The sequence below is a fragment of the Suricata suricatta genome, chromosome X (genome assembly GCF_006229205.1).
Source record: "Suricata suricatta isolate VVHF042 chromosome X, meerkat_22Aug2017_6uvM2_HiC, whole genome shotgun sequence".
Taxonomy (NCBI): Eukaryota; Metazoa; Chordata; class Mammalia; order Carnivora; family Herpestidae; genus Suricata; species Suricata suricatta.
Window position 1 is genome coordinate 41016265 of NC_043717.1, and position 23420 is coordinate 41039684.

General features: G+C 38.7%; 1 protein-coding gene across 4 annotated transcripts in view; it reads left to right on the top strand.

Moving 5' to 3' along the window:
* Positions 1-23420, top strand: part of CLCN5 (chloride voltage-gated channel 5) — a 163481-nt gene that overhangs the window by 120101 nt on the left and 19960 nt on the right. For 3 of the 4 annotated variants that reach the window (XM_029930580.1, XM_029930583.1, XM_029930581.1), the window contains exons 4-5: positions 1314-1460; positions 21685-21836. In XM_029930580.1, the coding sequence (XP_029786440.1) occupies positions 1314-1460; positions 21685-21836 (299 nt within the window). Of the gene's footprint in view, positions 1-1313; positions 1461-11782; positions 11863-21684; positions 21837-23420 lie in introns of those variants that run through there. The other variant, XM_029930582.1, reaches the window with a different exon arrangement.

Consider the following 23420-nt stretch of genomic DNA (forward strand, 5'->3'; position numbering starts at 1 on the left):
AGATATCATATCACATCACTCAAAATGGCTATTATCAAATAGACAAGAAATAAGTGTGGCGAGGATGTGGAGAAAAGGGAACTCTTGTGCACTGTTGGTGGGAATGTAAATTGGTGAAATCAGTGTGGAAAACAGAGTGGAGGTTTCTTACTTAAAAATAGGAATAACGTATGATCCAGTAGTTCCACCATTGGGTATTTGCTTAAAAAAAATGAAAACACTAGTTTGAAAAAAGACATATGTACCCCTATATTTGTTGCAATATTATTTCTAGTAGCTAAGATATGGAAGCAACCCAAGTGTCCATTGATAGATGAATGGATAAAGAAGATGTGGTATATACACAATGGAATATTATTCAGCCATAAAAAAGAATAGGCTCTTGCCATTTCAACAACATGGATGGACCTAGAGGGTATTCTGCTAAGTGAAATAAGACAGAGAAAGACAAATACAGTATTATTTGTCTTATGTGTGAAATCTAAAAAACGAACGAATATACTCAAATCCAAAGAACAGGTGGTTGTCAGAGGGGGAGAGGGTTGGGGAATGGGCAACATAGGTGAAGGGGATTAAAAGGTACAAGCTTCCAGCTATAAAATAAATAAGTCACAGAGAAAGAAAATACGGCATAGGTAATAGAGTCAATAATATTGTAATAATGTTGTATGGTGATAGATTGTGACTATACTCATGGTGAACATTGAGTAATTATGTAGAATTGCTGAATCATTCTCTTGTACACCTGAAACTAATATAACATTGTATGTCAACTATACTTCAATAATAAAAAAAAAATAGAATAAGTAGTAACTCAGAAGGTGAAAACTACCTAAATGTATATCAGGTGAAGAATGGATAAGCAAAATGTGGTATAAGTGTACGATAGGTACTATTCAGTCTGAAAATGTAATGAAGTACTGATACATGTCCGAACATGCATGAGCCTTCAAAACATGAGAATTGAACAAAGCCAGACATATAAAGCACATATTATATATGATTATATGAAATACCTGGACTTGGCATATCATGGAGACAGAAAGAGAATAGCAGTTATAAGGGGTGGGGGGTTGGGAGGGAGTTATATTAACTGGGTACAGAGTTTCTATTTGTGATGATGAAAATTTTCTGGAAATGATGTGATGATAATTGTAAAACATTGTAAAGGAACTTAATGCTACTGAATTGTCGTTTCAAATGGTTGAAATGATAAATTTTATGTGTAGTTGCCACAATAAAAAAAAAAAAAGAGAAGTGGTAAGGGGCTTGAAGGTCATTGAAATGAGCCTCTTGTTTTTCTTTCTGCACAGGGGCCATGGATAACAGAAGCTTTCAGCAGGGGAGTTTCAATAGCTTCCAGAGCAGCTCCAGTGATGAAGACTTGATGGAAATACCAGGGACAGCTATGGATTTTTCCATGAGAGATGATGTTCCTCCCTTAGATGGAGAAATAGAAGGTATCATTACTATTTATGACAGTTTATCCTTTTTAAAAATTATTTTTAGTGTACATACAGTAAAATTTATTTTCTGGTGCAATCTTATGAGTTTTAACACATGCGTCGATTTTTATAACCACCACCACTGACAGGATACAGAATAGTTCAACACCCCCAAAAGAATTCCCTCCTGCCCCTTTGCAGCCAGACCCCCACCACCCCCATTCCCAGGTAACCATTGATCTATTCTCTCTCCCTGTATTTTTTTTCTTTTCTAGAATGTCACACATGAAGTCACATAGTGTGTCACCTTTGAAACTGACTTCATTCACTCTGCTTAACTCATTGGAGATTAATTCAAATTGTTCATTTCTTTTCTTTTTTTTTTCTTTGCTCAGTAGTGTAGCCTTAAGTGGGATCACTGGGTCATGTGGTAAATGTACTTTGAACTTTATAAGAAACTGCCAAACCGTTTTCCAGAGTGGCTGTACCTGTTTTATATCTGAATTAGCTATGTAACGAGAGTTCCACTTGTTCCCCATCCTCAACAGCTCTTGGTATTTTCAGTAATTTTTATTTTAGGCATTCTAATAGGTGTTATCCCATCATGGTTTTATTTTAATTTCCCTAATGACTTCTGATGTTGAACATCATTTTACGTGCTTATTTGCCAACCTCCTATCCTGTTTGATGAAGTGTCTGTTCAAATCCGTTCCCTCTTTGGGGCGCCTAGGTGGCTCAGTCAGTTGAGTGACCAACTTTGGCTTAGGTCATGATCTCACAGTTAATGGGTTCAAGCCCCATGTCAGGCTCTGTGCTGGCAGCTCAGATCTTGGAGCCTGCTTCTGACTCTGTGTCTTCCTCTCTCTCTCTGCTCCTCCCCCTGCTTGCAGTCTGCCTCTCTCTCTCTCTCCCTCTCTCTCTCTCAAAAATAAATAAACATTAAAAAAATTTTAAAAATCCATTCCCTCTTTTATAATTGGGTTTTTATTATCAGGAACACATTCATAAAATGAGAATTCCCTCCATCTATTACTTGCTTTGCCAGTACCATCATTCTTTTCAATAGCTGCATATAATTTCACGGTATAGCTGTACGATAGTTTACTTAACCAAGTTTCTACTGATGCAGATTTCAGTTGTTTTCAATCTTTTGCTATTACAAACAATGCTGTAATGGACAACCTTGTGTGTGTATGTGTGTGTGTGTGTGTGTTTATTTTTTAAGTATATTAGAGCATTTCTGTAGCATGAGTGCGTCAGTGCTTGTTTGACCATAGCCTTGCTAAGTGCTGAACAGTCAAATTCTTTTTTCATCTTTATAATAGGGTAGGCAAAAGAAGCACAGAAAGAAATACTCATCATTGTTTTAATTTTTACTTTTTAAAATTAATGAAGTTGAGCATATTTTTATGTTTACTAACCCCTTACATTTCTTTTCATGGAAGTTTCCTGTTTATATGACGTTCATATTTTTCTGATAGGCTGATTATCTTTTCTTAAGCTTTTCTAGGAGCCCTTCATATATTATTATTAATGTTTTGTCTAATGCAAGTTAAATGTATTTTTTTCCATTTCTGGTTTTTGTTTAGAAATTTTTTTAAAATCTAGAAATATTAAAATCTTTACATAGCCAGATATATCAGCCTTTTCTTTTGTGACTTCTGAGTTTCTTATTGTAATTAGAAGGGACTTTAATATAGTTAATATAATATAATATAATATATCTATATAATTGCTTAAAACGACTGTCTGATTCTTTAACTGATTGGGATCGGTATTTTCAGCATAAAGTCAGAGGATAAGAAACTACTGTCAGAATTTATTATTTAGCAAATTTGTATGAGAAGCATATGACATTACAGAAACTTTGCTAGGTCTTGGGAATTAGCAAAGCTTTAAGGCACCATCCCGCCTTCATAAAGTTGATTCTACCTGACTAAACAAACATTAAGTACTTACGATAGTACCTATAACTTAGAGTCATTTTCAGGATTAAATGAAATAATAACATAAAGTGCTTATAATTGTAACTGGCATGGAGCTAATGCTCAATAAAATGTTAACTCTCATTATTGTTATTTTATTTCTGTTATAAGCCTATATTGTAAGTGTTATAACTCTTATAAGAACTTAGGGGAAGCATTCTGTATGTTAATGTGTATCTGTGATTGGAAAAGATTTCACAGAAAAGGTGTATTTGAGAAGGACCTTGAAAGATGTTATTTAGTAGGAAAAAGCATTCCAGGCAGGAAGCAAGCTTTTATAGAGATATCAGCAGGCACAATATACACAATACACAGAGGTATAAATAGACAAAATATAAGCCCAAATAAATAAAGTGGGGCCTTGAATGTCATGCTAGGAAATTTGAATTGTCACTGTGAGAATAAACTCTTCCACCCATTCATTCAACAAATACTTTTTGAATACCTGCTGTGAAGCAGGCACTTTGATAGCAGTGAGGATACAGTGGTGGGATTAATGTAGATAAGATCCACATTGATCTGAAGTTTAGATCTCGTCAGGTAAATGAGTAAGTGAACAGACTACTTAATTAAGTACCCCTTATCATAAGTATGAGGATGGAAAGAAAGTGAAGGATAATAGACGGTAACTGAGGAATACTACTTTAGAAAGGTTAAGAAGTTAGGAAGGTCAGGGAAGGCCTCTCTGAGGAGGTGACCAATTTGGGAAGAACATACTAGTATGAAAACCACAGGTTCAAAAGGATAATAAGAAATTGTTTAGTAAAGGTGCCTTAAGACAGTAACAGTAGAAGAGAGCCCCTTAATGTATTTATTTTATTTTATTTAAAAAACATTTTTAACGTTTATTTATTTTTTGAGAGACAGAGTGTGAGCGGGGGAGGGGCAGAGAGAGAGAGAGGGAGTCACAGATTCTGAAACAGGCTCCAGGCCCTGAGCTGTCAGCACTCAGCCCCATGTGGGGCTCAAACTTACAAACCATGAGATCATGACCTGAGCAGAAGTCAGTCGCTCAACCAGCTGAGCCACCCATGAGCCCCATAGAGATCCTCTGAATTTAAAGTTCATAAAAGAAAGGTATTCACAGTTTGGTATTTAATGGTTTTTCACATTTGCCTACTTCTGTGAAAGGGACTTGTATTTGTATATCACTTCCACTTATGTGTAATTAAAACTCTCATGAGTCAGTTATGACAACCACTGGCCCAAGTGAAGTGGTCAGTCAAGGTATCCATAAACTGAAGCTGGCCACCTCTTTTTTGGGGGTGGGAGGAAATAAGCATTTTTCTTTCAATTCTTCTCCTTCTCCTCCTCCTCCTCCTCCTTCTCATTTAATATAATTTATTGTCAAATTGGAAGCTGGCTGTCTCTAATAAGCTTTCTGGCTAATCGAGATTATTGCTTCTGATTGAAAATGATATCATATAGCATCCATATCACCAAATTTTTTTTGTGTTCACATTGCTCTCAATAGATGATGGAGGCAAGCGAGTGTCTATTATTCCTATTTAATAGACCTGAAAGCTGAGTCAGGCAAGATTTTGACATTGCTTGTGACTATAGAATGTGTTTTTCCAGGATTAGTCCTTTGCCACTTTTCACTTGCCTATACAGGAGAATTACTGCTTGTGATTTACAAGGTCTGACCATAAAGTAACAAAGCTGTTTTCTATGAGCCACACACAAAAATAGTTTATTTACTGTCCTCTGTAATGATATAATTTTCTTGCTTAGCTTTTTAATTTTTCTTATTTTATTTAATGTTTTCACATGGGGTTTCCTAATGTATACAACAACAACAACAGAAAAAAAAGGTCATAAAGTCCTTGATGTCAGTGGTGAGGCTGTGCATAAAATACTAACATTTTGTACCAGGCACAATAGCACGTACTAAAAAGATTAGTTAAAAGCAACTTGAAAGGCAGTAGAAGTGGTTCTTGTTTTCCAGATGGCTAGAGGGATTGATTTATGAGGAATGAATGAATAAATTATGCATGGCGTGGTTAAATGCATCTGAGGTAGTGTTATAGCAGTCTGTAATGAGAAGAAACATAAACATGGAGGTCTCAAAGAAGGGGAGAGGGAAGAAAAGAGGAAAGAGTGTTTGAGAGTAAGAAAAACTTCAGAGCTGTTCTCATAGTCCATCTGTTCTCACTTGCCTGCCTCTGCAGCCTGGACATTATGGTAGGCAATTCATTCATTCAGCCGTTCAATTATTCAGTGTTTATGGCGCACCCAGATAGGAACACAGCACTGTGCAGTTTTAGTAATGCTCATCATTTCCCTTGTTTCCCTCACCCCCTTGTCTTTCTACTTCACATGTCTGGCTATTCCTCTCTGACTGAGTGAGAACACAGGTAAAGGCACAGGCACATGTGAGACACTTCTCTAGTCATGAAACACAGAGTCTGCGCATCTGAGTTCTGAGGCTCCTGGCACAGAGTGACAGTTGGAGCAGGAGAGAGGTTAGCAGGGGATATAGGACAAGAGATCTAGTTAGAAACCTGGGTGAGGTCTAGACTGCGTGTGCTTCTGGACCTTATCCTGTAACCAAGGAGTCATCAGATGATTTAAAAGCAGAGAAATGATATGATCAGATTGGTGCTTTAGGGGATTTACAGCAGTGTGGAGCATGGATTCAGGGGAGGAGTGTGTTGGAGACTGGAAGACCAGTTAAACTGTTTTTTTTTCTAAATCCTAGGTAGGGGCACCTGGGTGGCTCAGTCAGTTAAGCGTCCAGCTTTGGCTCAGGTCATGATCTCACAGTTCTTGGGTTCGAGCCCAGCTGTCAGCACAGAGCCTGTTTCAGATCCTGTGTCTCCCTCTCTCTCTGACCCTCCCCTGCTCAAGCTGTCTCTCTCTCTGTCTCTCAAAAGTGAAAACAAATAAAATAAAAACAAGGTAAAAGATCAAAAGGCCTGTATTAAGACAACAGGAATGGAGAGGAAGAAATAATAACTTCTGGAGGAATTTCAAAAGGGGCGTTGGTAGGACCAATTAGATATAGGGAATAATCTAAAAGAGTCACAGGTGACTTCAAAGCCCAGGCAGAGTATGAGAGCAGGCTGAATCCCCCTCGTGTGGGAGAACATGCCCAGACCACACCTGTGAGCCTCTACATACCCTCCCAACGTCCCAGGGAAGGAAAAATGTCTTTTACATTTAAAAAAATGTTTTAATGTTTATTTTTAAGAGAGAGAGACAGACAGACAGAGTGCAAGTGTGGGAACGACAGAGTGAGAGGGAAACACAGAATCTGACGAAAGCTCCAGGCTCTAAGCTATCAGCACAGAGCCCAACACAGGGCTCAAACCCACACATGAACCTGAGATTATGACCTGATCCAAAGTTGGATGCTTAACCAACTGAGCCACCCAGGTGCCTTAGAAAAGTGTCTTTTAAAATTAAACATATGACAGTGTGTGAAACCCACCAAGTAAGGTGTGAAACAGTTGGCATTTGTTCTGTCATGCTGCGAGGAAGATCATAGTATTCCTCCAGAGAGAAATGGAAAACTTCTTGGGCTCCAGCTCATGGGCAAACCTCTTGTCAGCACTTCACTTGACTCAAGCAATTGTGTGGACAGCACAGGAGGATAAGGAAAGGGAATTCGGGATCTGCCACCCTTATAATGCTCAAACTTGCCTAAACACTTAGCCTGGGAGGATGGCAATTGCCACTGCTGCTTTTTTAGCTTGAAAAAAAAAGGCCTATATCCAAAGTTCTGTGGGGCCCAAAAACCACATCAGTTTTATATGCTGAACCCTCTAAATGAGGCTTCTTATTATGTCCACAGGCTTTACAGGCTTCCTTTAGGTTAAATTTTAGAATCTGTGCCGCCTGCCTTATCTCTCCCCATTTATTTATTGGTAATTGTTTCTTATCTAAAGTACATGCTTTATGCAGATACCCTTAGTTTTACCTAATGTTCTATCCAGGACATCACATTACATTTTGTCTTTAAGACTCTTCAGGCTCCTCTTGGCTGTGATGGCTTCTTAGACTTCCTTTGTTTTTGATGACCTTGACAGGTGTTTGTTCAGTAGCTTTTAAATTTCATTACATACCTGTGTACTTTTTTTCCTCAGATTCAGTGAGAGATAATTGATAGACATCACTGTGTAAGTTTAAAGCTTACACCATGATGGTTTGATTTATGTATACCGTAGGTTTAGTTAAATCCATCATCTCATATAGGTACAATCAAAAGAAAACAATGTCTCCTTGGGATGACAACTCTTAGGACTTACTCTTAACAACTGCCCTATATATCATACAGCGGTGTTAACTGTTAGCTGTAGTCCATCATGTTGTACATTACATCCCTAGCACTTATTTGTCTTATAACTGGAAGCTTATACCTTTTTGACCACCTTTCTCCAACTCCCCATCCTCCTACCCACTGCCTCTGGTAACCACAACTCTGATCTCTTTTTCTATGAGTTCATTTTTTTTTTTTTTACATTCCACGGGTAAGTGAAATCATAAAGTATTTGTCTTTCTCTGTCTGACTTATTTCACTTAACATAATGCCCCCAGTGTCCATCCATGCTGTCACAAATGGCAGCATTTCCTCATCTCTTAATGGCTGAATAATACCCCATTACATATGTATATGCCACAGTTTCTTTATTCATCCATCATCCGTGGACACTTAGGCTGCTTCCATGTCTTGACTATTAGAAATTATGCTGCAGTGAACATGGGAGTGCAGATATCTTTTTGAGTTAGTGTTTTCATTTTCTTTGGTTATATTCCCAGAAGGGGAATTACTAGATAGTTTGGTAGTTCTATTTTTAAGCTTTTGAGGAACCACCATACTGTTCTCCATAGTGGCTCTAATACTTGACAATTTTTCTGGTCAGGTATTTTGTAGAAGGTCCCTCAATTGGGATTTGTCTGGTGTTTATCTCATGATTAGACTGGGATTATAGGTTTTAGGGAAGAAGAGTCGAAGTAAAGTGCCATTCTCATCATGTTGTATCAAGGCTATATATTATTGATATGACTTATTGCTATGATTTTAATCTTGATCTCCTGGATGAAGTAGTCTTCATCCGCTTTCTTCACTGTAAAGTTAAAAAATTTTTAATGTTTTTTTTTTTGTTTGTTTTTGAGAGAGAGAGAGAGGCAGAGCATGAGCAGGGAAGGGGCAGAGAGAGAGGGAGACACAGAATCCGAAGCAGGCTCCAGGCTCTGAGCTGTCACCACAGAGCACAGAGCCCGACACAGGGCTAAAACTCACCAACAGTGAGATCATGACCTGAGCCAAAGTCGGGCACTTAGCCAACTGAGCCACCCAAGCTCCCCAGTTTTTTTTTTTTTTACATAACTCATTTTTTATCTTTTCCATAAGGTAATCTTTGGAAGGAAGTCACTGCATAGGTCACATTTAAGAACTAGGGAGTTATACTCGACCTCCTTGAGGGTAAAGCATCTACCAGAAATTATTTGGATTGGTTATACATGGGACATTTGTCTATTCTCTCCCATTTATATATTCAACTACTTGTTTATATCAGTAGGGACTCATTTGTTATACTTTTGGTTACAATCCACTACTACTTTATTTTGTTTGAATTTTCCTAGCTTTGGCCATTTGAAGCTCTTTTAATTTTCTCTGTTTCCCTCTGACACACTCCTGTCACTATGGGGTTTTTGAACACTTATTTATGGCACTACAGGGTGCTCCAGGCCCATGTTCTATATTTCCTGCCTTAGTTTTAGAATCAGCCATTTCTCCAAGGAGTCCTGGTTCCTTTTAGTAGAGAATGGTATTAGAAACAAAGACATAGAAAGTAGCTGTGCTCATTTATACTGTGGGATTATTGCTTTTAGGCTCTTTCAGCCAGCCACTCAGTAAAAGAAAATATATGTGTATGTGCTGATGCATGTCTATATATATAAAATGGTTTTTTTTAATCTTTTTATGTTTGTTTATTTTTGAGAGAGAGACAGAGAGCATGAGCCAGGGAGGGTCAGAGAGAGAGGGAGACACAGAATTGGGGGCAGGCTCCAGGCTCTGAGATGTCAGCACAGAGTGCATCGTGGAGCTGGAACTCATGAACCGCAGGATCATGACCTGAGCCAAAGTCAAATGCTTAGCCAACTGAGCCACCCAGATACCCCTACATATATATCTATAAATAGATATATTGTCTAAATGTAACCATTTGTATCTACATTAAGCTTAACATGAGACCAAACTGATATCTTTAATTCTACTCCCTTAACACATGGATCATTCTAGTCTCTTCTCTTTGATTATTTGTAGCTTCTCACTCCAGGTAGTGAGAAATTTGGCTCCCACCATCCACCATCCATTATTTAACTGTTCTCTTCCAGTGTACATGTATGGTGGTTTCAAAGTATTAACTCATACCTTCCATGGGAAACTAACACTAGAATATAGTACTTATACATAATTTATTTTGCCTTTCTTCCAGACTCCACTCGGTTCCAGTTACTTGGATTAGTACCTTCTCCCTCTATACCCTCTTTCATGAGGCTATTTCACAAATTTGTCATAGAGTTAGATGATTTTGTCACATTCTGTATTCCATCCTGGGATTCAAAAAATTTTGCATACATTAAGTAAGGTCCACTGTGCTATAAAGTTCTACAAATTTTGACAAATGCATAGTGACAAGTATCCACTATTACAGTATCACACAGAATAGTTTCACTGCCCTAAAACAATCCCCTGTGCTTCACCTACTCAGCCACCTCCCTTCTGAGTCCCTGATGACCACCAATCCGTTTTTCATCTCCATCAATTTTCCTTTTCCAGAATGTCATATAAATGGAATCAGTATGTATGCTTTTCAGATTGGCTTCTTTAACTTAGCAATGTGCATTTAAGGTTCCTCCGTCTTTGTGTGTGTTGATAGCTCATTACTTTTCATTGCCAAATAGTATTCCATTGTCTAGATATACTAAAGTTTATCTATCCATTCATCTATTTGCTGAAGGGGATCTTAGTTTCTTTCACCTTTTGGCAATTATGACCAAAACTACTATAACCAACTGAGCCACTCAGGGCAGGTTTTCTTGCAGGCATAAGTTTCCAGGTCAGCTGGGTAAAAATATAGATGCACGATTACTGTATGATATGGTAAAACTGTGTTTAGTTTTGTAAGAAACTGCCAAACTGTCTTCCAAAGTGGCTGTTCCATTTTGTATTCCCACCAGGAACAAGTGAGAATTCCTGTTCCTCTGGATACTTGTGAACAATTGGTATTGTCAGTGTTTTCGATTTTAGCCATTCTAATAGGTGGTATCTCGTTGAATTTGCACTTCTCTGATGACATAGGATGTTAAGTATCTTTACATTTACTCTTTGCCATCCATGTATCTTCTTTGATGAGGCCTAGATCTTTCGATTTTAGACCTTAGATATTTAGAAAAGAAGAACTTTTCTAATACAGGGGCTTATGCTATGAATTTGTCTCAGCATGTTTTGGCTGCCTCTTACAGATTTTGATATCTTATATTTTCATTTTCATTTAATTCAAAATACTTTTTAATTTGTCTTGAGACGTCTTTGACCCATGGATTACTTACAAGGACATTGTTTAATTTACAGGTATTTGGGCAGTTTCCAGCTATTGCTCTGATCGGTTTCTAGGTTATGGCCATTGCGGATTTATGGTAAAATGGCTAGGAGTTTGGCTGTTTAATTTGGGGCTGTTTAATGTGTAACTGTGCCAGAGGGTTAAAATTTTGTAGTGTCCTCGTTTGGGTGTAACCTCCTGATTCTGAGTTTCCTTTAAGTGCAGCTTGTTGAGAGAGATTCTGTGGTGTGTAGTTCTCTCAGCTGCCATCTACTGCCATTATACTGGAGCCACTGGTGTGGTGGTAAGGTGTGGAAATAGGTCACTTTATAATTTTCTGTGAAATCTCGGTGCCTGCTGGGCCTGTATCTGTGGCTGGGACCTTCACAAAGTTTAGTCCCGTGGTATAGTTTTTGTTTTCCCTGCCCCATACTTCTGTTCAGACCACAGCATTCGCCATCCATTTCCTGGATGCCCAGGCCCCTGTTGACTATGCTTTTTTGTTTCCTTTGGGTGAGACAAGAAGGCTGGCTGGGCGGGTGTGTGTGTGTGGTGTAGCGAAAGGAATGCCCTTCCCCCAGCAGGGATAAGTCTCAGGCAAAGTATTTCCCCCTGGAGCATAGGCCTTTGGTATAGAGAAAGCTCTGGGGTATTTCACAATGATTACTCTTCCCCTCCCCTTGTCAGAGCCAGGAAGGGATCTTTCTCTTATCTTCCCTGTAAGAATGCGATTGGGTTCCTGGCGGTAGAGCCCAGAGAAGTGTAAGCCTCAGAAGTTTCTCACGCTCATGCAAGTCTACACTCAGCATTTTAGCAGTTCCTCAAAGTTACCATTCAAGAGTCCCTGCCAGTATATGTTCCCGTTGGTTTCTACTTCAGGTAAGCAGATCTCTGTGTATTTTTGGAGAAATCGGTCTCTTTAGACTTGGGTGTTTTGGTTGCAGTTCGCCCTGCAACCTTAATTCTCAGAAGGGGCCATGACTTTGCAGTTTGTCCAGTTTTTTCCTTGTTTTAAGGATGGGAGTGACAGCTCCTAAGCTTTTTACTTGCCAGAGCTGAATCTCAAGGCTTCTTCTACTTTGTTCTATGTTCTGATATATAGCATGGGGTAAAGGGTTGCTGTAACATCTCAGGAGTAAAGTTTTGGGGGTCTGTGGTAGCAGGTACTCCACAGATACTATGGCCATGTTGGTATAGCTGTAGTTAGCCATATGCCGGAAGCTTTGGGTCCCAGGTTGTCGTTTATTTCACCAGTGAGCTGACTCTTTTCTTTTCTAAGGATTGTAGTGTCATTTTATGATCCTACCAGAAGAGTCCAATCGAAATACCATTTGGAATTCCTCAAAGCTTAAGGTTTTCTCAAGAGTCATTCAGTACAATGTATGAGTGGCCCAAAAAAAATCATTGCTAAAATGATAGAATATCAGAGTTGGAAGGGACCTTGAAAATCATACTTGCTATTCCTCCCTCATTTTATGACAGAGAACCTGAAACCTGAAACACACAGAGATTAAAGCAATTGCCCAAGGTGATACAACTAGTGATTTGTGGAGCTAGGGTTAGAATCTGTACCTTCACACTGGTGGACAACAGGGCTGATGGCAAAGACTTCCTTCCCACTGACTTTCATTTAAAAACTTTGTAAGCCATCCTCCTCACAGTGCTTTCCTCCTGGTTACCTGCTTTGTTTCTAAATACTCCAGTGGTCTGCCTCTCAGAATGAAAGTCTGCTCTTTTCAATGTCCTGTCTCTACTCTTTTGGCTTTCATTCTTTTTCTTTTTAGTACCACCATGTAACAGAGATACATCTCACTATTGAAGATTCAAATAAAACACATGTATATAAAATGTGAAAGGCATTCCAGAGGTAACCCTTCAAAACGAATTCATTATGACCCTTTTCATTCTTTCTCTATCTAATTAACACATAGGCACACAATTTAAAAAAAAATCTACTTAATGATTCTGTGACTTTTTTCACATAATGTGTTTGAGCGATATTTCTATTTCAGTACACATCAGTCTACTCACTCCTTCCCTTGAGCTATCCCATTGCTGGATTCCTTCACTGTTTCCAGGTTTTCTCTACTACTAACAGTGCTGCTGTGAATAACACACATAGATTAATGTGCACAGATACCAGTGTTTCTTTGAGAGCAGTTCCTAGATTTTATGTATCTAACTTGTTATTTCTATCCATGACATCACATTTATTTCCTTGAGTCCGAGATGAATCTTCTAATTGGTGTTTCTTCTTAAAGCTTTTGACCCTACCAAAGAATAATTGCTAATCTCTTCTCCCCAACTTCCTTTTGGAGATTAATAGGGAGAAACCCATGCAGACTCAGTAGAGAAGATCTGGAGAACTGCTGCTTCTGGAACAATAATTACAAGTTATCACACAGGATTGTGCTAGCCAGCAGGTTAGGCATTTTAGGGCAGCGTCTCCTTACCCATTACGCTCCCCAGTCCTTTCGTCAATCCCATGAATGTGTAAATTTGAGAAGGAAGGAATGAAGAGCAAGTAATGGAGCTGAGAGATGTTTTCTTTATATGGACAACCCCTCAGCAACTTTGTCAAATCCAGCCCCTCTATTTCCAGTTCTGCATTGATTTTAGTGGCATTCTAGTCCAGCAGGAGTCTGCAGATACAAAACCATAATCCACATGCTATTTTTCCTAACTTTGGTTAGGTCTGGTAGTTAGCACCCTGGCTCCAATGGTAAAGAAGGTGTGTTGGGTTGGGAACTTCCAGATTAGAGCAGATGCTTGGAGTAGGAGGCATAAATGGGACACCCCCCCTCCAAGCAAATGTCTACAACCTAATGGGGATAGACCTGTATCCATTGGCAAGCAAGTATCCAAAGGTGGTCTTAGAATCTAGATTCATGCTTGGCTCTAAAGTCTTTTTCCCTATTCCTTGCTTTCATGCGCCATCTTCCTGTATACTTCTCAGAATCCTCACACTTCATTTCGTTAGATTTGTTGCAGTTTTTGCAGTCCTGTTACCCACATATCTCACCATTCCTCATACTGTCTAGCTTTCAGCAGAGTTGAGAAAGAGCTTCCTCTTAGTTGTTCTTCCTGCCTCGTAGACAACTTCAAGTTGTCTTTCCTTCTGCAAACGGAAACCAAAGCAGTCAGTCCTTAAGTGAAATGTGTGCAAAACAACACAGGCACTGGCCAGACTGGATGTTCGATGTAGCACTAGACAGTATCCTGCAGCTTCCTGATGTTTCAGCTGCTGAATCTGGGGAACATTCATGAGCTTCTGATAGTTGGCAGGGAGAAGAGTCCTCAGGAAAAAGGAGTTATTTATCTATAGCTCTGGAGGCATTTCAGTATTTAACAACCAATATGGCTGTACAGATGTGTATCAATGGATTGTCTTCTTGAACATGTGTCCCAGGGGCCAAACTAAGACAGTATATTAAAGCATAGAATGGTCCTGTGGTACTTCCCAGGGCTTAGATGGAGAACTGTTCCACCAATATTCACTTTTCAGCTTCTGGGTTTGGGTAAGTGGGAAAGCAAAATAGAAGCAAAATGGAGGCACTAGTTAATAAAAAGGTCCTAAAAATGTTGACTAACTATTGGGGTTTCAGCTATGATGTAGTCTCAAACATGGACATGAATGTAATGTGGAAGGGTTCATAACTCTGGGAGATCTAGAATAGATGAACCAATACAAGAAGGGAAAGGGGTGCAGGTATGGAATTGAGAAAAGGCATACAATAGGCTCTAAGTATTTGCTGTTGAACGAAGGTAAATTTAAATAACTGCAAGATGAATATCTGCTAATGTATGCTAGGTAGAGTGTTGAGGTTTCTGTAGATGTTCTTTCAGCCTTGCAAACATACAATATATCTCCGTAAAAACTGAAATACATTTTTAAAAATGGAACTATTTTCAGATCCTGTGATAACAAAACAACAGTCCTGCCCCATTTCTTTGAGTGTATTTTTTTTTTATGCCACTGCCAATAAGTGAGCCCTCTAGCAGCTGTGCTATTGTTAAAGCAGTACTTCAGGGTCTGGGCATGAGGTTTCTTTCTATCTCCTTTCCCCTTGTGTTTTTGTTAGTGTTTAACTTGTTCATTTAATCAGTTACTATTCAGCCCCCCAGGTAAATTTCTAATGGCCAATTGGTTAGAGATTGAAACAAACATTATTCTCAAATTGGAGTTTGTTTTCTTGTATTTTAAGGGGTTGCCTAGTTTTAAGCATCATGTGATTTTTAGAAAAAAACAAACTTAAAAAGTACTTTCCATAAAGGGAAATGAGCTAAATTCATTCATTTATTATGCCCCCTCATTCAGGCAGTGTGCTTCTAAAGACCCATTGTTAAGTTTTTTTTCCAGTTAATATTTTTTTAATTTATAATAGTTTATTGTCAAATTGGTTTCCATATAACACCCAGTGCTTCTCCCCACAAGTGCCCCCCACCATGACCATCACCCCCGTCACCCCTCCCCCTCCCCCCTCAGTCCTCGGGTTCTTTTTCAGTATTCAGTAGTCTCTCATGATTTGTGTCCCTTGCTCTCTCCAATTCTCTTTCCCCTTTCCCCTCCCTATGGTCCTCTGTTAGGTTTCTCCTGTTAGACCTATGAGTGCAAACACATAGTATCTGTCCTTCTCTGCCTGATTTCTTTCGCTTAGCATGATACCCTTGAGGTCCGTCCACTTTGCTACAAATGGCCATATTTCATTCTTCCTCATTGCCATATAGTACTCCATTGTGTATATATACCACATCTTCTTGATCCACTCATCAGGTGATGGACATTTAGGCTCTTTCCATGTTTTGGCTATTGTTGACATTGCTGCTATGAACACTGGGGTACATGTGCTCCTATGCATCACTACTTCTGTATCCCTTGGGTAAATCCCTAGCAGTGCTATTCCTGGGTAATAGGGGAGTTTTATCCATTGTTAAGTTTTTAAACCTAAGGGTAACCTACTGGGAGAGCTGTTTAAATGTTGACTTTTTTCTGACTAGATTTCTGGACATTTTCCCCAGACTCATGCAGCACAAATTTCCCTTTGGGGGATTTTGAAAATTATTTCAAATTGAGATCTAACTTGAATTATTTTCCTATGAGAGTATTAAGTTATTTTATATGTAACTTAGAGCACACAATGCCTTCAAAGCTTACTTGAGTTGTTTTATCTTTATTTTTTTTTTCCTTTTTGGTATGGATGCAAAAATCTAGACTTACTTAAGTACCTCGATATGACATGTAGGGTCCTTGTTCAATTTCACTCTTCCTTCCTTGGCAGTGAATTTACACCCCAAAAGCTTAACTCTTAATACACTGGTTTTTGAAAAGCCTTTTTGCATCATGTTGCTTTCTTTGTATCTCAGTAGTTGGTCCCAAATGGGATAATCTCTGCTGCCATTCTTGACAACTGTTTTATGAATTTACTATTTCTTTCTAGTAAATTAAAAAAATGCTAAGAAACCAACTGGATGTGGCATATGACCCACAATTTAAACTATTTTTCATCCAGTCAGGTGTGGATACCTCCATGAAAGAGTGCAAACAATTTAATCCCTCTCATTGATGAAACCTAAAATAGCTTTAATATCTTTGTAAATATTATTATACACTTAAATATTTTATTTTTTCCTGTTATAAAAATTATGATGGCTATTTTAAAAATCCTGGTCTATGTTTGTGCCAAATGCCCATTAAGTAGTCTTCCTATAATGAAAATTTTAAAATCCAATGAATAGAACACTGTATGTTAACTACACTGGAATTTAAGAACAAAACAAAACAAATGAGTGGTGCCTGGGTGGCTCAGTCAGTTCAGCTTCCAACTTCAGCTCAAGTCGTGATCTCAGTTTTTATGGGTTCAAGCCCCACATTGACTCTGTGATGAGAGCTCAGGGATTAGAGCCTGTTTCAGATTCTGTGTCTGCCTCTTTCTGCCTCTCCCCAGTTTGTGCTCTGTTTCTCTTTCAAAAATAAACATTAAAAATTTTTAATAAAAAAACATAGTTGTAGGAGCTACTGACACTTTAGAAATCAGAAGATAATCTGATCAGCTCTGTGTCCCAGAAAGATAACTCTGCTTGTCCCCAAATGCTAACCCTATTATTGTGTTTTCACCGTAGGCTACATTAAAAATTGGTCAGCATTTCTTCACCATATTTTCACAGTAATATTAATTGACCAACACCTGGCAGTCTGTATAATGAACATATTCTAAAGATTACAAGTTTGGCAGAAAAAGGAATTGTAATTAAATATCATTTTAGTTCAAGGACCACATCATAGCTACCAGACCTAGTTTTCAAGGGAAGTAAATTTACATGGAACAATAAAGTCCCTCCCCTAGAAGCTATGATGTAAAACACATGAACTTACATTCAAAGCTATTAGCATTGTACTAGTCATACCATCCAGTCACTATACATTGAAGAACTATACATTTTTTAAAAGCCAAAACATATAGTATCTTGAAGTGTAAAATAATCTAGTAAGATCATGTAAATCTTATCAGATAATGTAAGTGAATTCTGCAGGTACCTTCAGAAACTATATGTAGGATTCTATTTAATAAAGAATGACTTTGGGGACCCTGGATGGTTCAGTTTGTTAAGCATCTGACTCTTGGTCTCAGCTCAGGTCTCTATCTCAGGGTCGTGAGTGCAAGCCCTATGCTGGGCTCCACGCTGGACATGAAGCCTACTTTAAAAATAAATAAATAAAAACTAAAATAAAGAATGACTTTGAAGGAGGCTTATGAGTTTGGGCATACTATTCTCTTTGAGTAAGATATATACACTTTTCTAAAAGTACAGCTCTATAACACAATCACACTTGGGCCACAAATAGCTTTTGATTTTTAAGCTTTGTAGTTCATTGCTACAACACCATCAGTGGCCACTTCATTTTAATTCTTCTCATTAATGCTAGTTTAGTTCATCAAGGGACTGAGACATCATGATAATAACAGACCAGACCGAAAGCGTGCAGGTTTCATGAAGTTCCTCACATTTCATAAGGTTTTGTTGTAATAACATTTCAGGATGCATTGGGCCCTAAGAATTGATGAAAGTGATCACAACATTTCAAAGCTCTCCATTTAGGTCTGATTATTGGAGCACACTGACTGGATTAATGTTTAACAGCGGCTGTCCTGCAGATTCACTGAGGAAGTTGAAAGATGGCGATTTCATTCTTCTTCGCTCTACCGGCCTCATTGCACAGCTAATTAAGACCTGCTGAAGAATAGCCTTAGAAATAGGGCCTGGGAAGGGAAAACCTTTTAAATAATGCAAATAGAATAGTGAATTTATTTTCACAGCTGAAATAGCTGGTTTTCCCTGGTTTGGATTAGTGAGATCAGACTTGATGTTGCTTGCTGGGTAAAGAACTAATATGAAGAAACAACTCCTTTTCTGGACTGTAATCTGAGTTTTTAAGTTCTAGTGCTCTTAAAGAGATGAGCTTGTAGAGAAAATTCACATGCAGTTCCGTTTCTCATAATTTTCTCTATCTTATATACCTATAACACGTGTACATTTTAAAGAATGATTATAATGTGAACACTCAGGTAACCACCACTCAAATAAAGAAAAATTACCAGCATTCCAGAAGCCCCACCTTCACCATGTGCTCTTTCCAGATGGTGACCTCCTCTTTCCCCTTGGTAGCTACTACTGTCTTTACTTTTGTCATTTTCTTTCTTCTCTTTGTAATGTAGCAACTTACATTTGTATCCTAACATGCTATAGTTTAGGTTTGCCAGGTTTGGAACTTATATGAATAGACTTGTGTTATGTGCTCTTGTGTCTGGCATCTTTCACTCAGTGTTACATTTCTGAGATTTTCTCTGTGTTTTTGCTGTCCAGTGCAATTTCTTTAAAAAGGCTTTTCTATATTTGCTCCTCTCCCTTTTTTACTTAGGATCCCTGTAACTCTAAATGCTTTCAGATATTCTTCCTTTGCCTTCTTGGATTTTCTGCTAAATAAGGTCTAAAGACTCAAAGTTGTCTGGACCCCAGTTTTGTGAACCAAGTCGACCGACCCAGTTTGATGGCATTTGTTTAGATGAGACTACATCTTTAAGGCTTCTGTGCTCGGTTAAAAATCTTCCTTTCTCCAAGGCTGGTCCAAGGGTCTGGTCACATGACTCCACCAGTGACATCACATTCTAACCGCGGGGAACACTGGTGGTTCTTTAGGTGGCGTTTGTTCTTGCGAAAGGCAGAGAACGCTGCAAGTGCCCTTCTAAAGCAGTTCATACCGGGGCTCCTTCTGTAAAAGCTCCTCAACATAAATGACCAAATGCGGGCTGCCAAGGTTATTTCTTCCTTGAGGCAGAAAAAAAGAAAGCTGTGATTGAAGGTAAGCAGACTCGAGCCCAGCCAAGGACCAAAGTGTGACCCCAGGGAGAAAGGGATCTGGAGAATCACAAGCAGTCTGTTGTTGGCTTCTAATCACTGCCTGCTGTTTCAGAGCTGCCTGACAATTTGCGTTTCTAACAGGAGACTATCTACAAAGAAGGATGATGCAGTGCTCATGTTACCTAGTGATGTAATAGGATTCTTTCTTTCCTGTTAGGAAGCTTTTGCAGATCTTCATTTTGTCTTAATATCCTTAGAGCTGGGGGCCTCATTTGCTATACAGTGTAACATTAGGTAGCTTTTGGATGCTTTTAAAAATCAGTTTCACAAAATGCATTTTAAATTTTTCCTGAAAAGGGAGCCCTTAAACCAGAGCAAATTCATTTGGAGCATTAACCTGCTTTTAAAAGTAAATTTCTGGTTGTTTGGTGTCCTGTGTTCATGTCAGCATTTGTCTTGAGAATTGAAACAGCTTGGTGTTTTTTTCCTTTTTTCTTTTTTCTTTTTCTTTTTTTTTTTTTTTTGACCCCTCTCATCATACTTTATTTCCTTTCTGCCTTCATTTCCTAGCTGGCTGTTTCCCTCCAAGCTCTCAAACACACAGCATTAATCTTTATCAGTATGCTACTGACATGATAGGAAATGCTGGGCTGGTGATTCAGCAGCCAACCATTTTACAGCCAGGTAGGCTTGAAGATATGGAAAGGACTTTGGTTAGGGGTTTTAAGATTAACTTGTTCACCCCCTCCACTCCAGCCCCACCCCTACCCTCAATATGATTGAGATTCTGCAGAGCTTTTCCTTTTAAATGTGTGTGTTGCTGGTGAAAGGTACGCTGAATTAGGTATTCGGAAGACTTAATGATTTGTAAATCAGGTACAGCTTGGGTGTTAATTCCCACTCACCCTGTGAGAGTGTTGAAGTTGTCTGTAGGAGTTCAGAATGAAGATGTGGATGCAGATAGGGAGATGGCAGCTTGGGCCTACTTTGGCCCTCTTTGCAGAGGGATCCATCACCAAACAGTCTGGATAAAGCTTTGTCCCTGCCAAGGTTGATGCTGCAAATGTGAGCTTCGACTGGTTGAGTTCAATGATAGCATTACTCTGCATTTTCCTTCAGTGTGCATTTGCATAAATTCTGGAATGCTTTTTGTATTTAATAGGGAAATACTGTTTCACCAGAGGATTGTGGAAATATTTTGAATGAGTTTGTCAGGCAGTACTGAGTAACCTTTTGTGTATACAACTTGTGAGTTTGAATACTTGTGGTTCATCCCTACTGTTCAGCAAATAAACCTTGATTCCACTGATATTTATTGAATCTTGGATATGTGTTAGACATGAGAAGACAATGATGACTCAAGATATGGGGCTGCCCTCAAAGAGTTTCCAGTCTAGAAAGGAAGACAAAACATTTGCATAAGTAATTATAACAGAAGCGCAAACAGCAAAGCAAATAAAAGACTGTGGTTGGGCAAGTGGATATGTTTCTTCCATTGAAGGATCAGGGATGGACATTTCATAACCAAGCCATGCAGTGGTTTTTAAATCTCTACTTGTAAGTCTTAGACTGTTCTGACATACTCAGTAAAAATTTCCACAAGCCCATTACATTAGGGATCAAAGTCTACCTCTTGAAGGGAAATATGTACATTCCAGCCAGCTTAACTTTTGAAGAGCTGGCGTGCTTTCTTTGGAGCTCCCACTCAGGCAAAAGTCACCTCTTAGAATTGAATTACTGCCTTATAGATGTATGGTTTCTGATGTGATATGTCTACAAAGATCTTTGACCTTTTGTCTCCCTTCCATAACAGAAACTGAAATACCTAAGCTTCTCCAAGCTCCTGCATTTTGTTTCATAAGTCCTTTCCTACTATGCTTCAACTCCTGTCAGTTCTCCCTTTGTGCTGTCACGCTCCTATGTCCCTTTCCATTCATACTGCCTTAGGACACTCATCATTTTGTGGCTAGACCACAGAAACTTTTGAATGTGGTGGATGTTCCCACCAGGTGATTATATGGCTTTATCATCACAACCTAACTGTAACCATCTGATGGTTTAAGGAATCACCTTTTGGTAGTCAGAAAGGAGGTATTAAAATGTTTAGTGTCCAGGGGCACCTGGTTGGCTCAGTCAGTTAAGTGACTTGATTTCAGCTCAGGTCTTTATCTCATGCTTCATAAGATCGAGCCCAGCGTGGTGGGGGTTAGGAGGGCTGTCAGTTCAGAGCCTGCTTGGGATTCTCGCTGTCTCTCTCTCTCTCTCTCTCTCAAAATAAATAAATAAACTTTCAAAAAATGTTTAGCGTTTGAAGTACTAATGTTTATTTCCTGTTCAATACAGAGGACAAGTCATACAATGGTGGAGGAATAGGTTCTTCAAATAGGATGATGGACTTCTTGGAGGAGCCAATCCCTGGTGTGGGGACCTATGATGATTTTAATACAATTGACTGGGTGAGGGAGAAGTCTCGAGATCGGGATAGGCACCGAGAGGTAAGATGAAAGAGGGTACATGAGTGAGTGTTAGGAAACAACAGGGGAGGAAGTTGAAGATCTGTAATTCTTTACATGTATACTCTCCTTCTGCCCTGGATGCGGCTGAATCTGGCTTCCATTGGCAGTGGGGGGTTTCATTTTCTAATTTATTTTTATTTTTAGGGCATCTTATATATGATTTTAAGAAGAATTTATATTTAATGTTGATTTATGTTCCTATTGTAAGTAGTTGAACAGGATCCTTGCAGCCCTGGTTTGGGTATAAGTGCCTATGTAAAGAGGTGAAGACAAACTTGGTGGAGGGAACCAAAATAAATTTCAGAGATTTTCTTCCTCTGTCTCATTTCACTTTTATGGTTTTCCTTTGAAACAGGTTTTTAGAACTAAGAAAAGAAAGGGGGGCTTCTTTTAAAAGAATAAAAGAAAAAAATCACAGAGCCCTGGTATTTACTGAAGCATATGGGCGGGATAAAGTCCTTGCAATCATGGCTCTCAAACAGCCATAAAGAAAATGTATGCATTCAACTCAAATCCCCAAGACCAATCAAATTCAATTTAAGGATAGCAATTTAGCATGACAGGTAATAGGTGGCACTTATGGCTGTGTCATAGATTCTTTAGAATTTGGTGAAATTCACCACTTTTCTTTTTTCAGAGTACCATGAAAACTTCCTAAAGCAGTCTGCCAGGGTCATTTGCCTTTAACTTGCTGCTATGTATCATTTAAATCAGGGAATCAGTTTCTAGCTCATGTCAGGGCCACATGGGGAGCTTATGAAAGAGGTAGGGCCTCAGCCCCAGTGATCCTGATTCAGTGGGTGATCTCCTGGTGAGACATTTTTTCAACCAACCTTAGATGTTGTTATTTTTTTTCTTTCATATTATTTCTGCTCTGAGTCCAAATTTAAAATTTGATTTTTGAGCTGGTCTTTTTCTCTCCTGAGTTCATGATTCCTTTCTCTCAGAGTCAGACAAGTCTCCTGAGTAGTCAGGTTCAGATTGCTTTTTATTCTTAAGCCATTCCCAGCTCCTGCCTGGTCTTTTCATGACCACTTGAACCCAGGGGTCAGGTTATCCTAGGTACGGGTTTTGAGAAATTCTTCTCTAATCTTTGGATTTTCGATAATCTCACAGAGTGTTCTAAAGAAGAGGATCTCTACAAAACACTCTTATGTTTTTCAAAAAGTTTCTGCTATTTGGGAACACACACATACCTGTTTATCACATCAGTTCATCATGCAGGCTTTAGAATTTCTGCTCTCAATAATTCAGAGTTCAGTTTGTCATCAGTTGCATATTCAACATGTTATTTACATTGTGAAAGTCACCCATGATATAACAAGGGCATATTTCCCACTATATGAAAATGGCTTCCTCTGTGACACCTAATGCCAACTAATGACAATTCAAAATCAATTAGAATGTGTTCATCAAGTGTTCAAACAGGACTTTTTTCTTTGCATTAACTGCTCATCATCAGAATGGAAACACTGTCACCGAAAAATGTTACCTCATCTACTTTGGGCACTAAAACTGGAAACTTAAAGTCTCAGGTCAAAATGAATTTTTAAACTGGTTTAA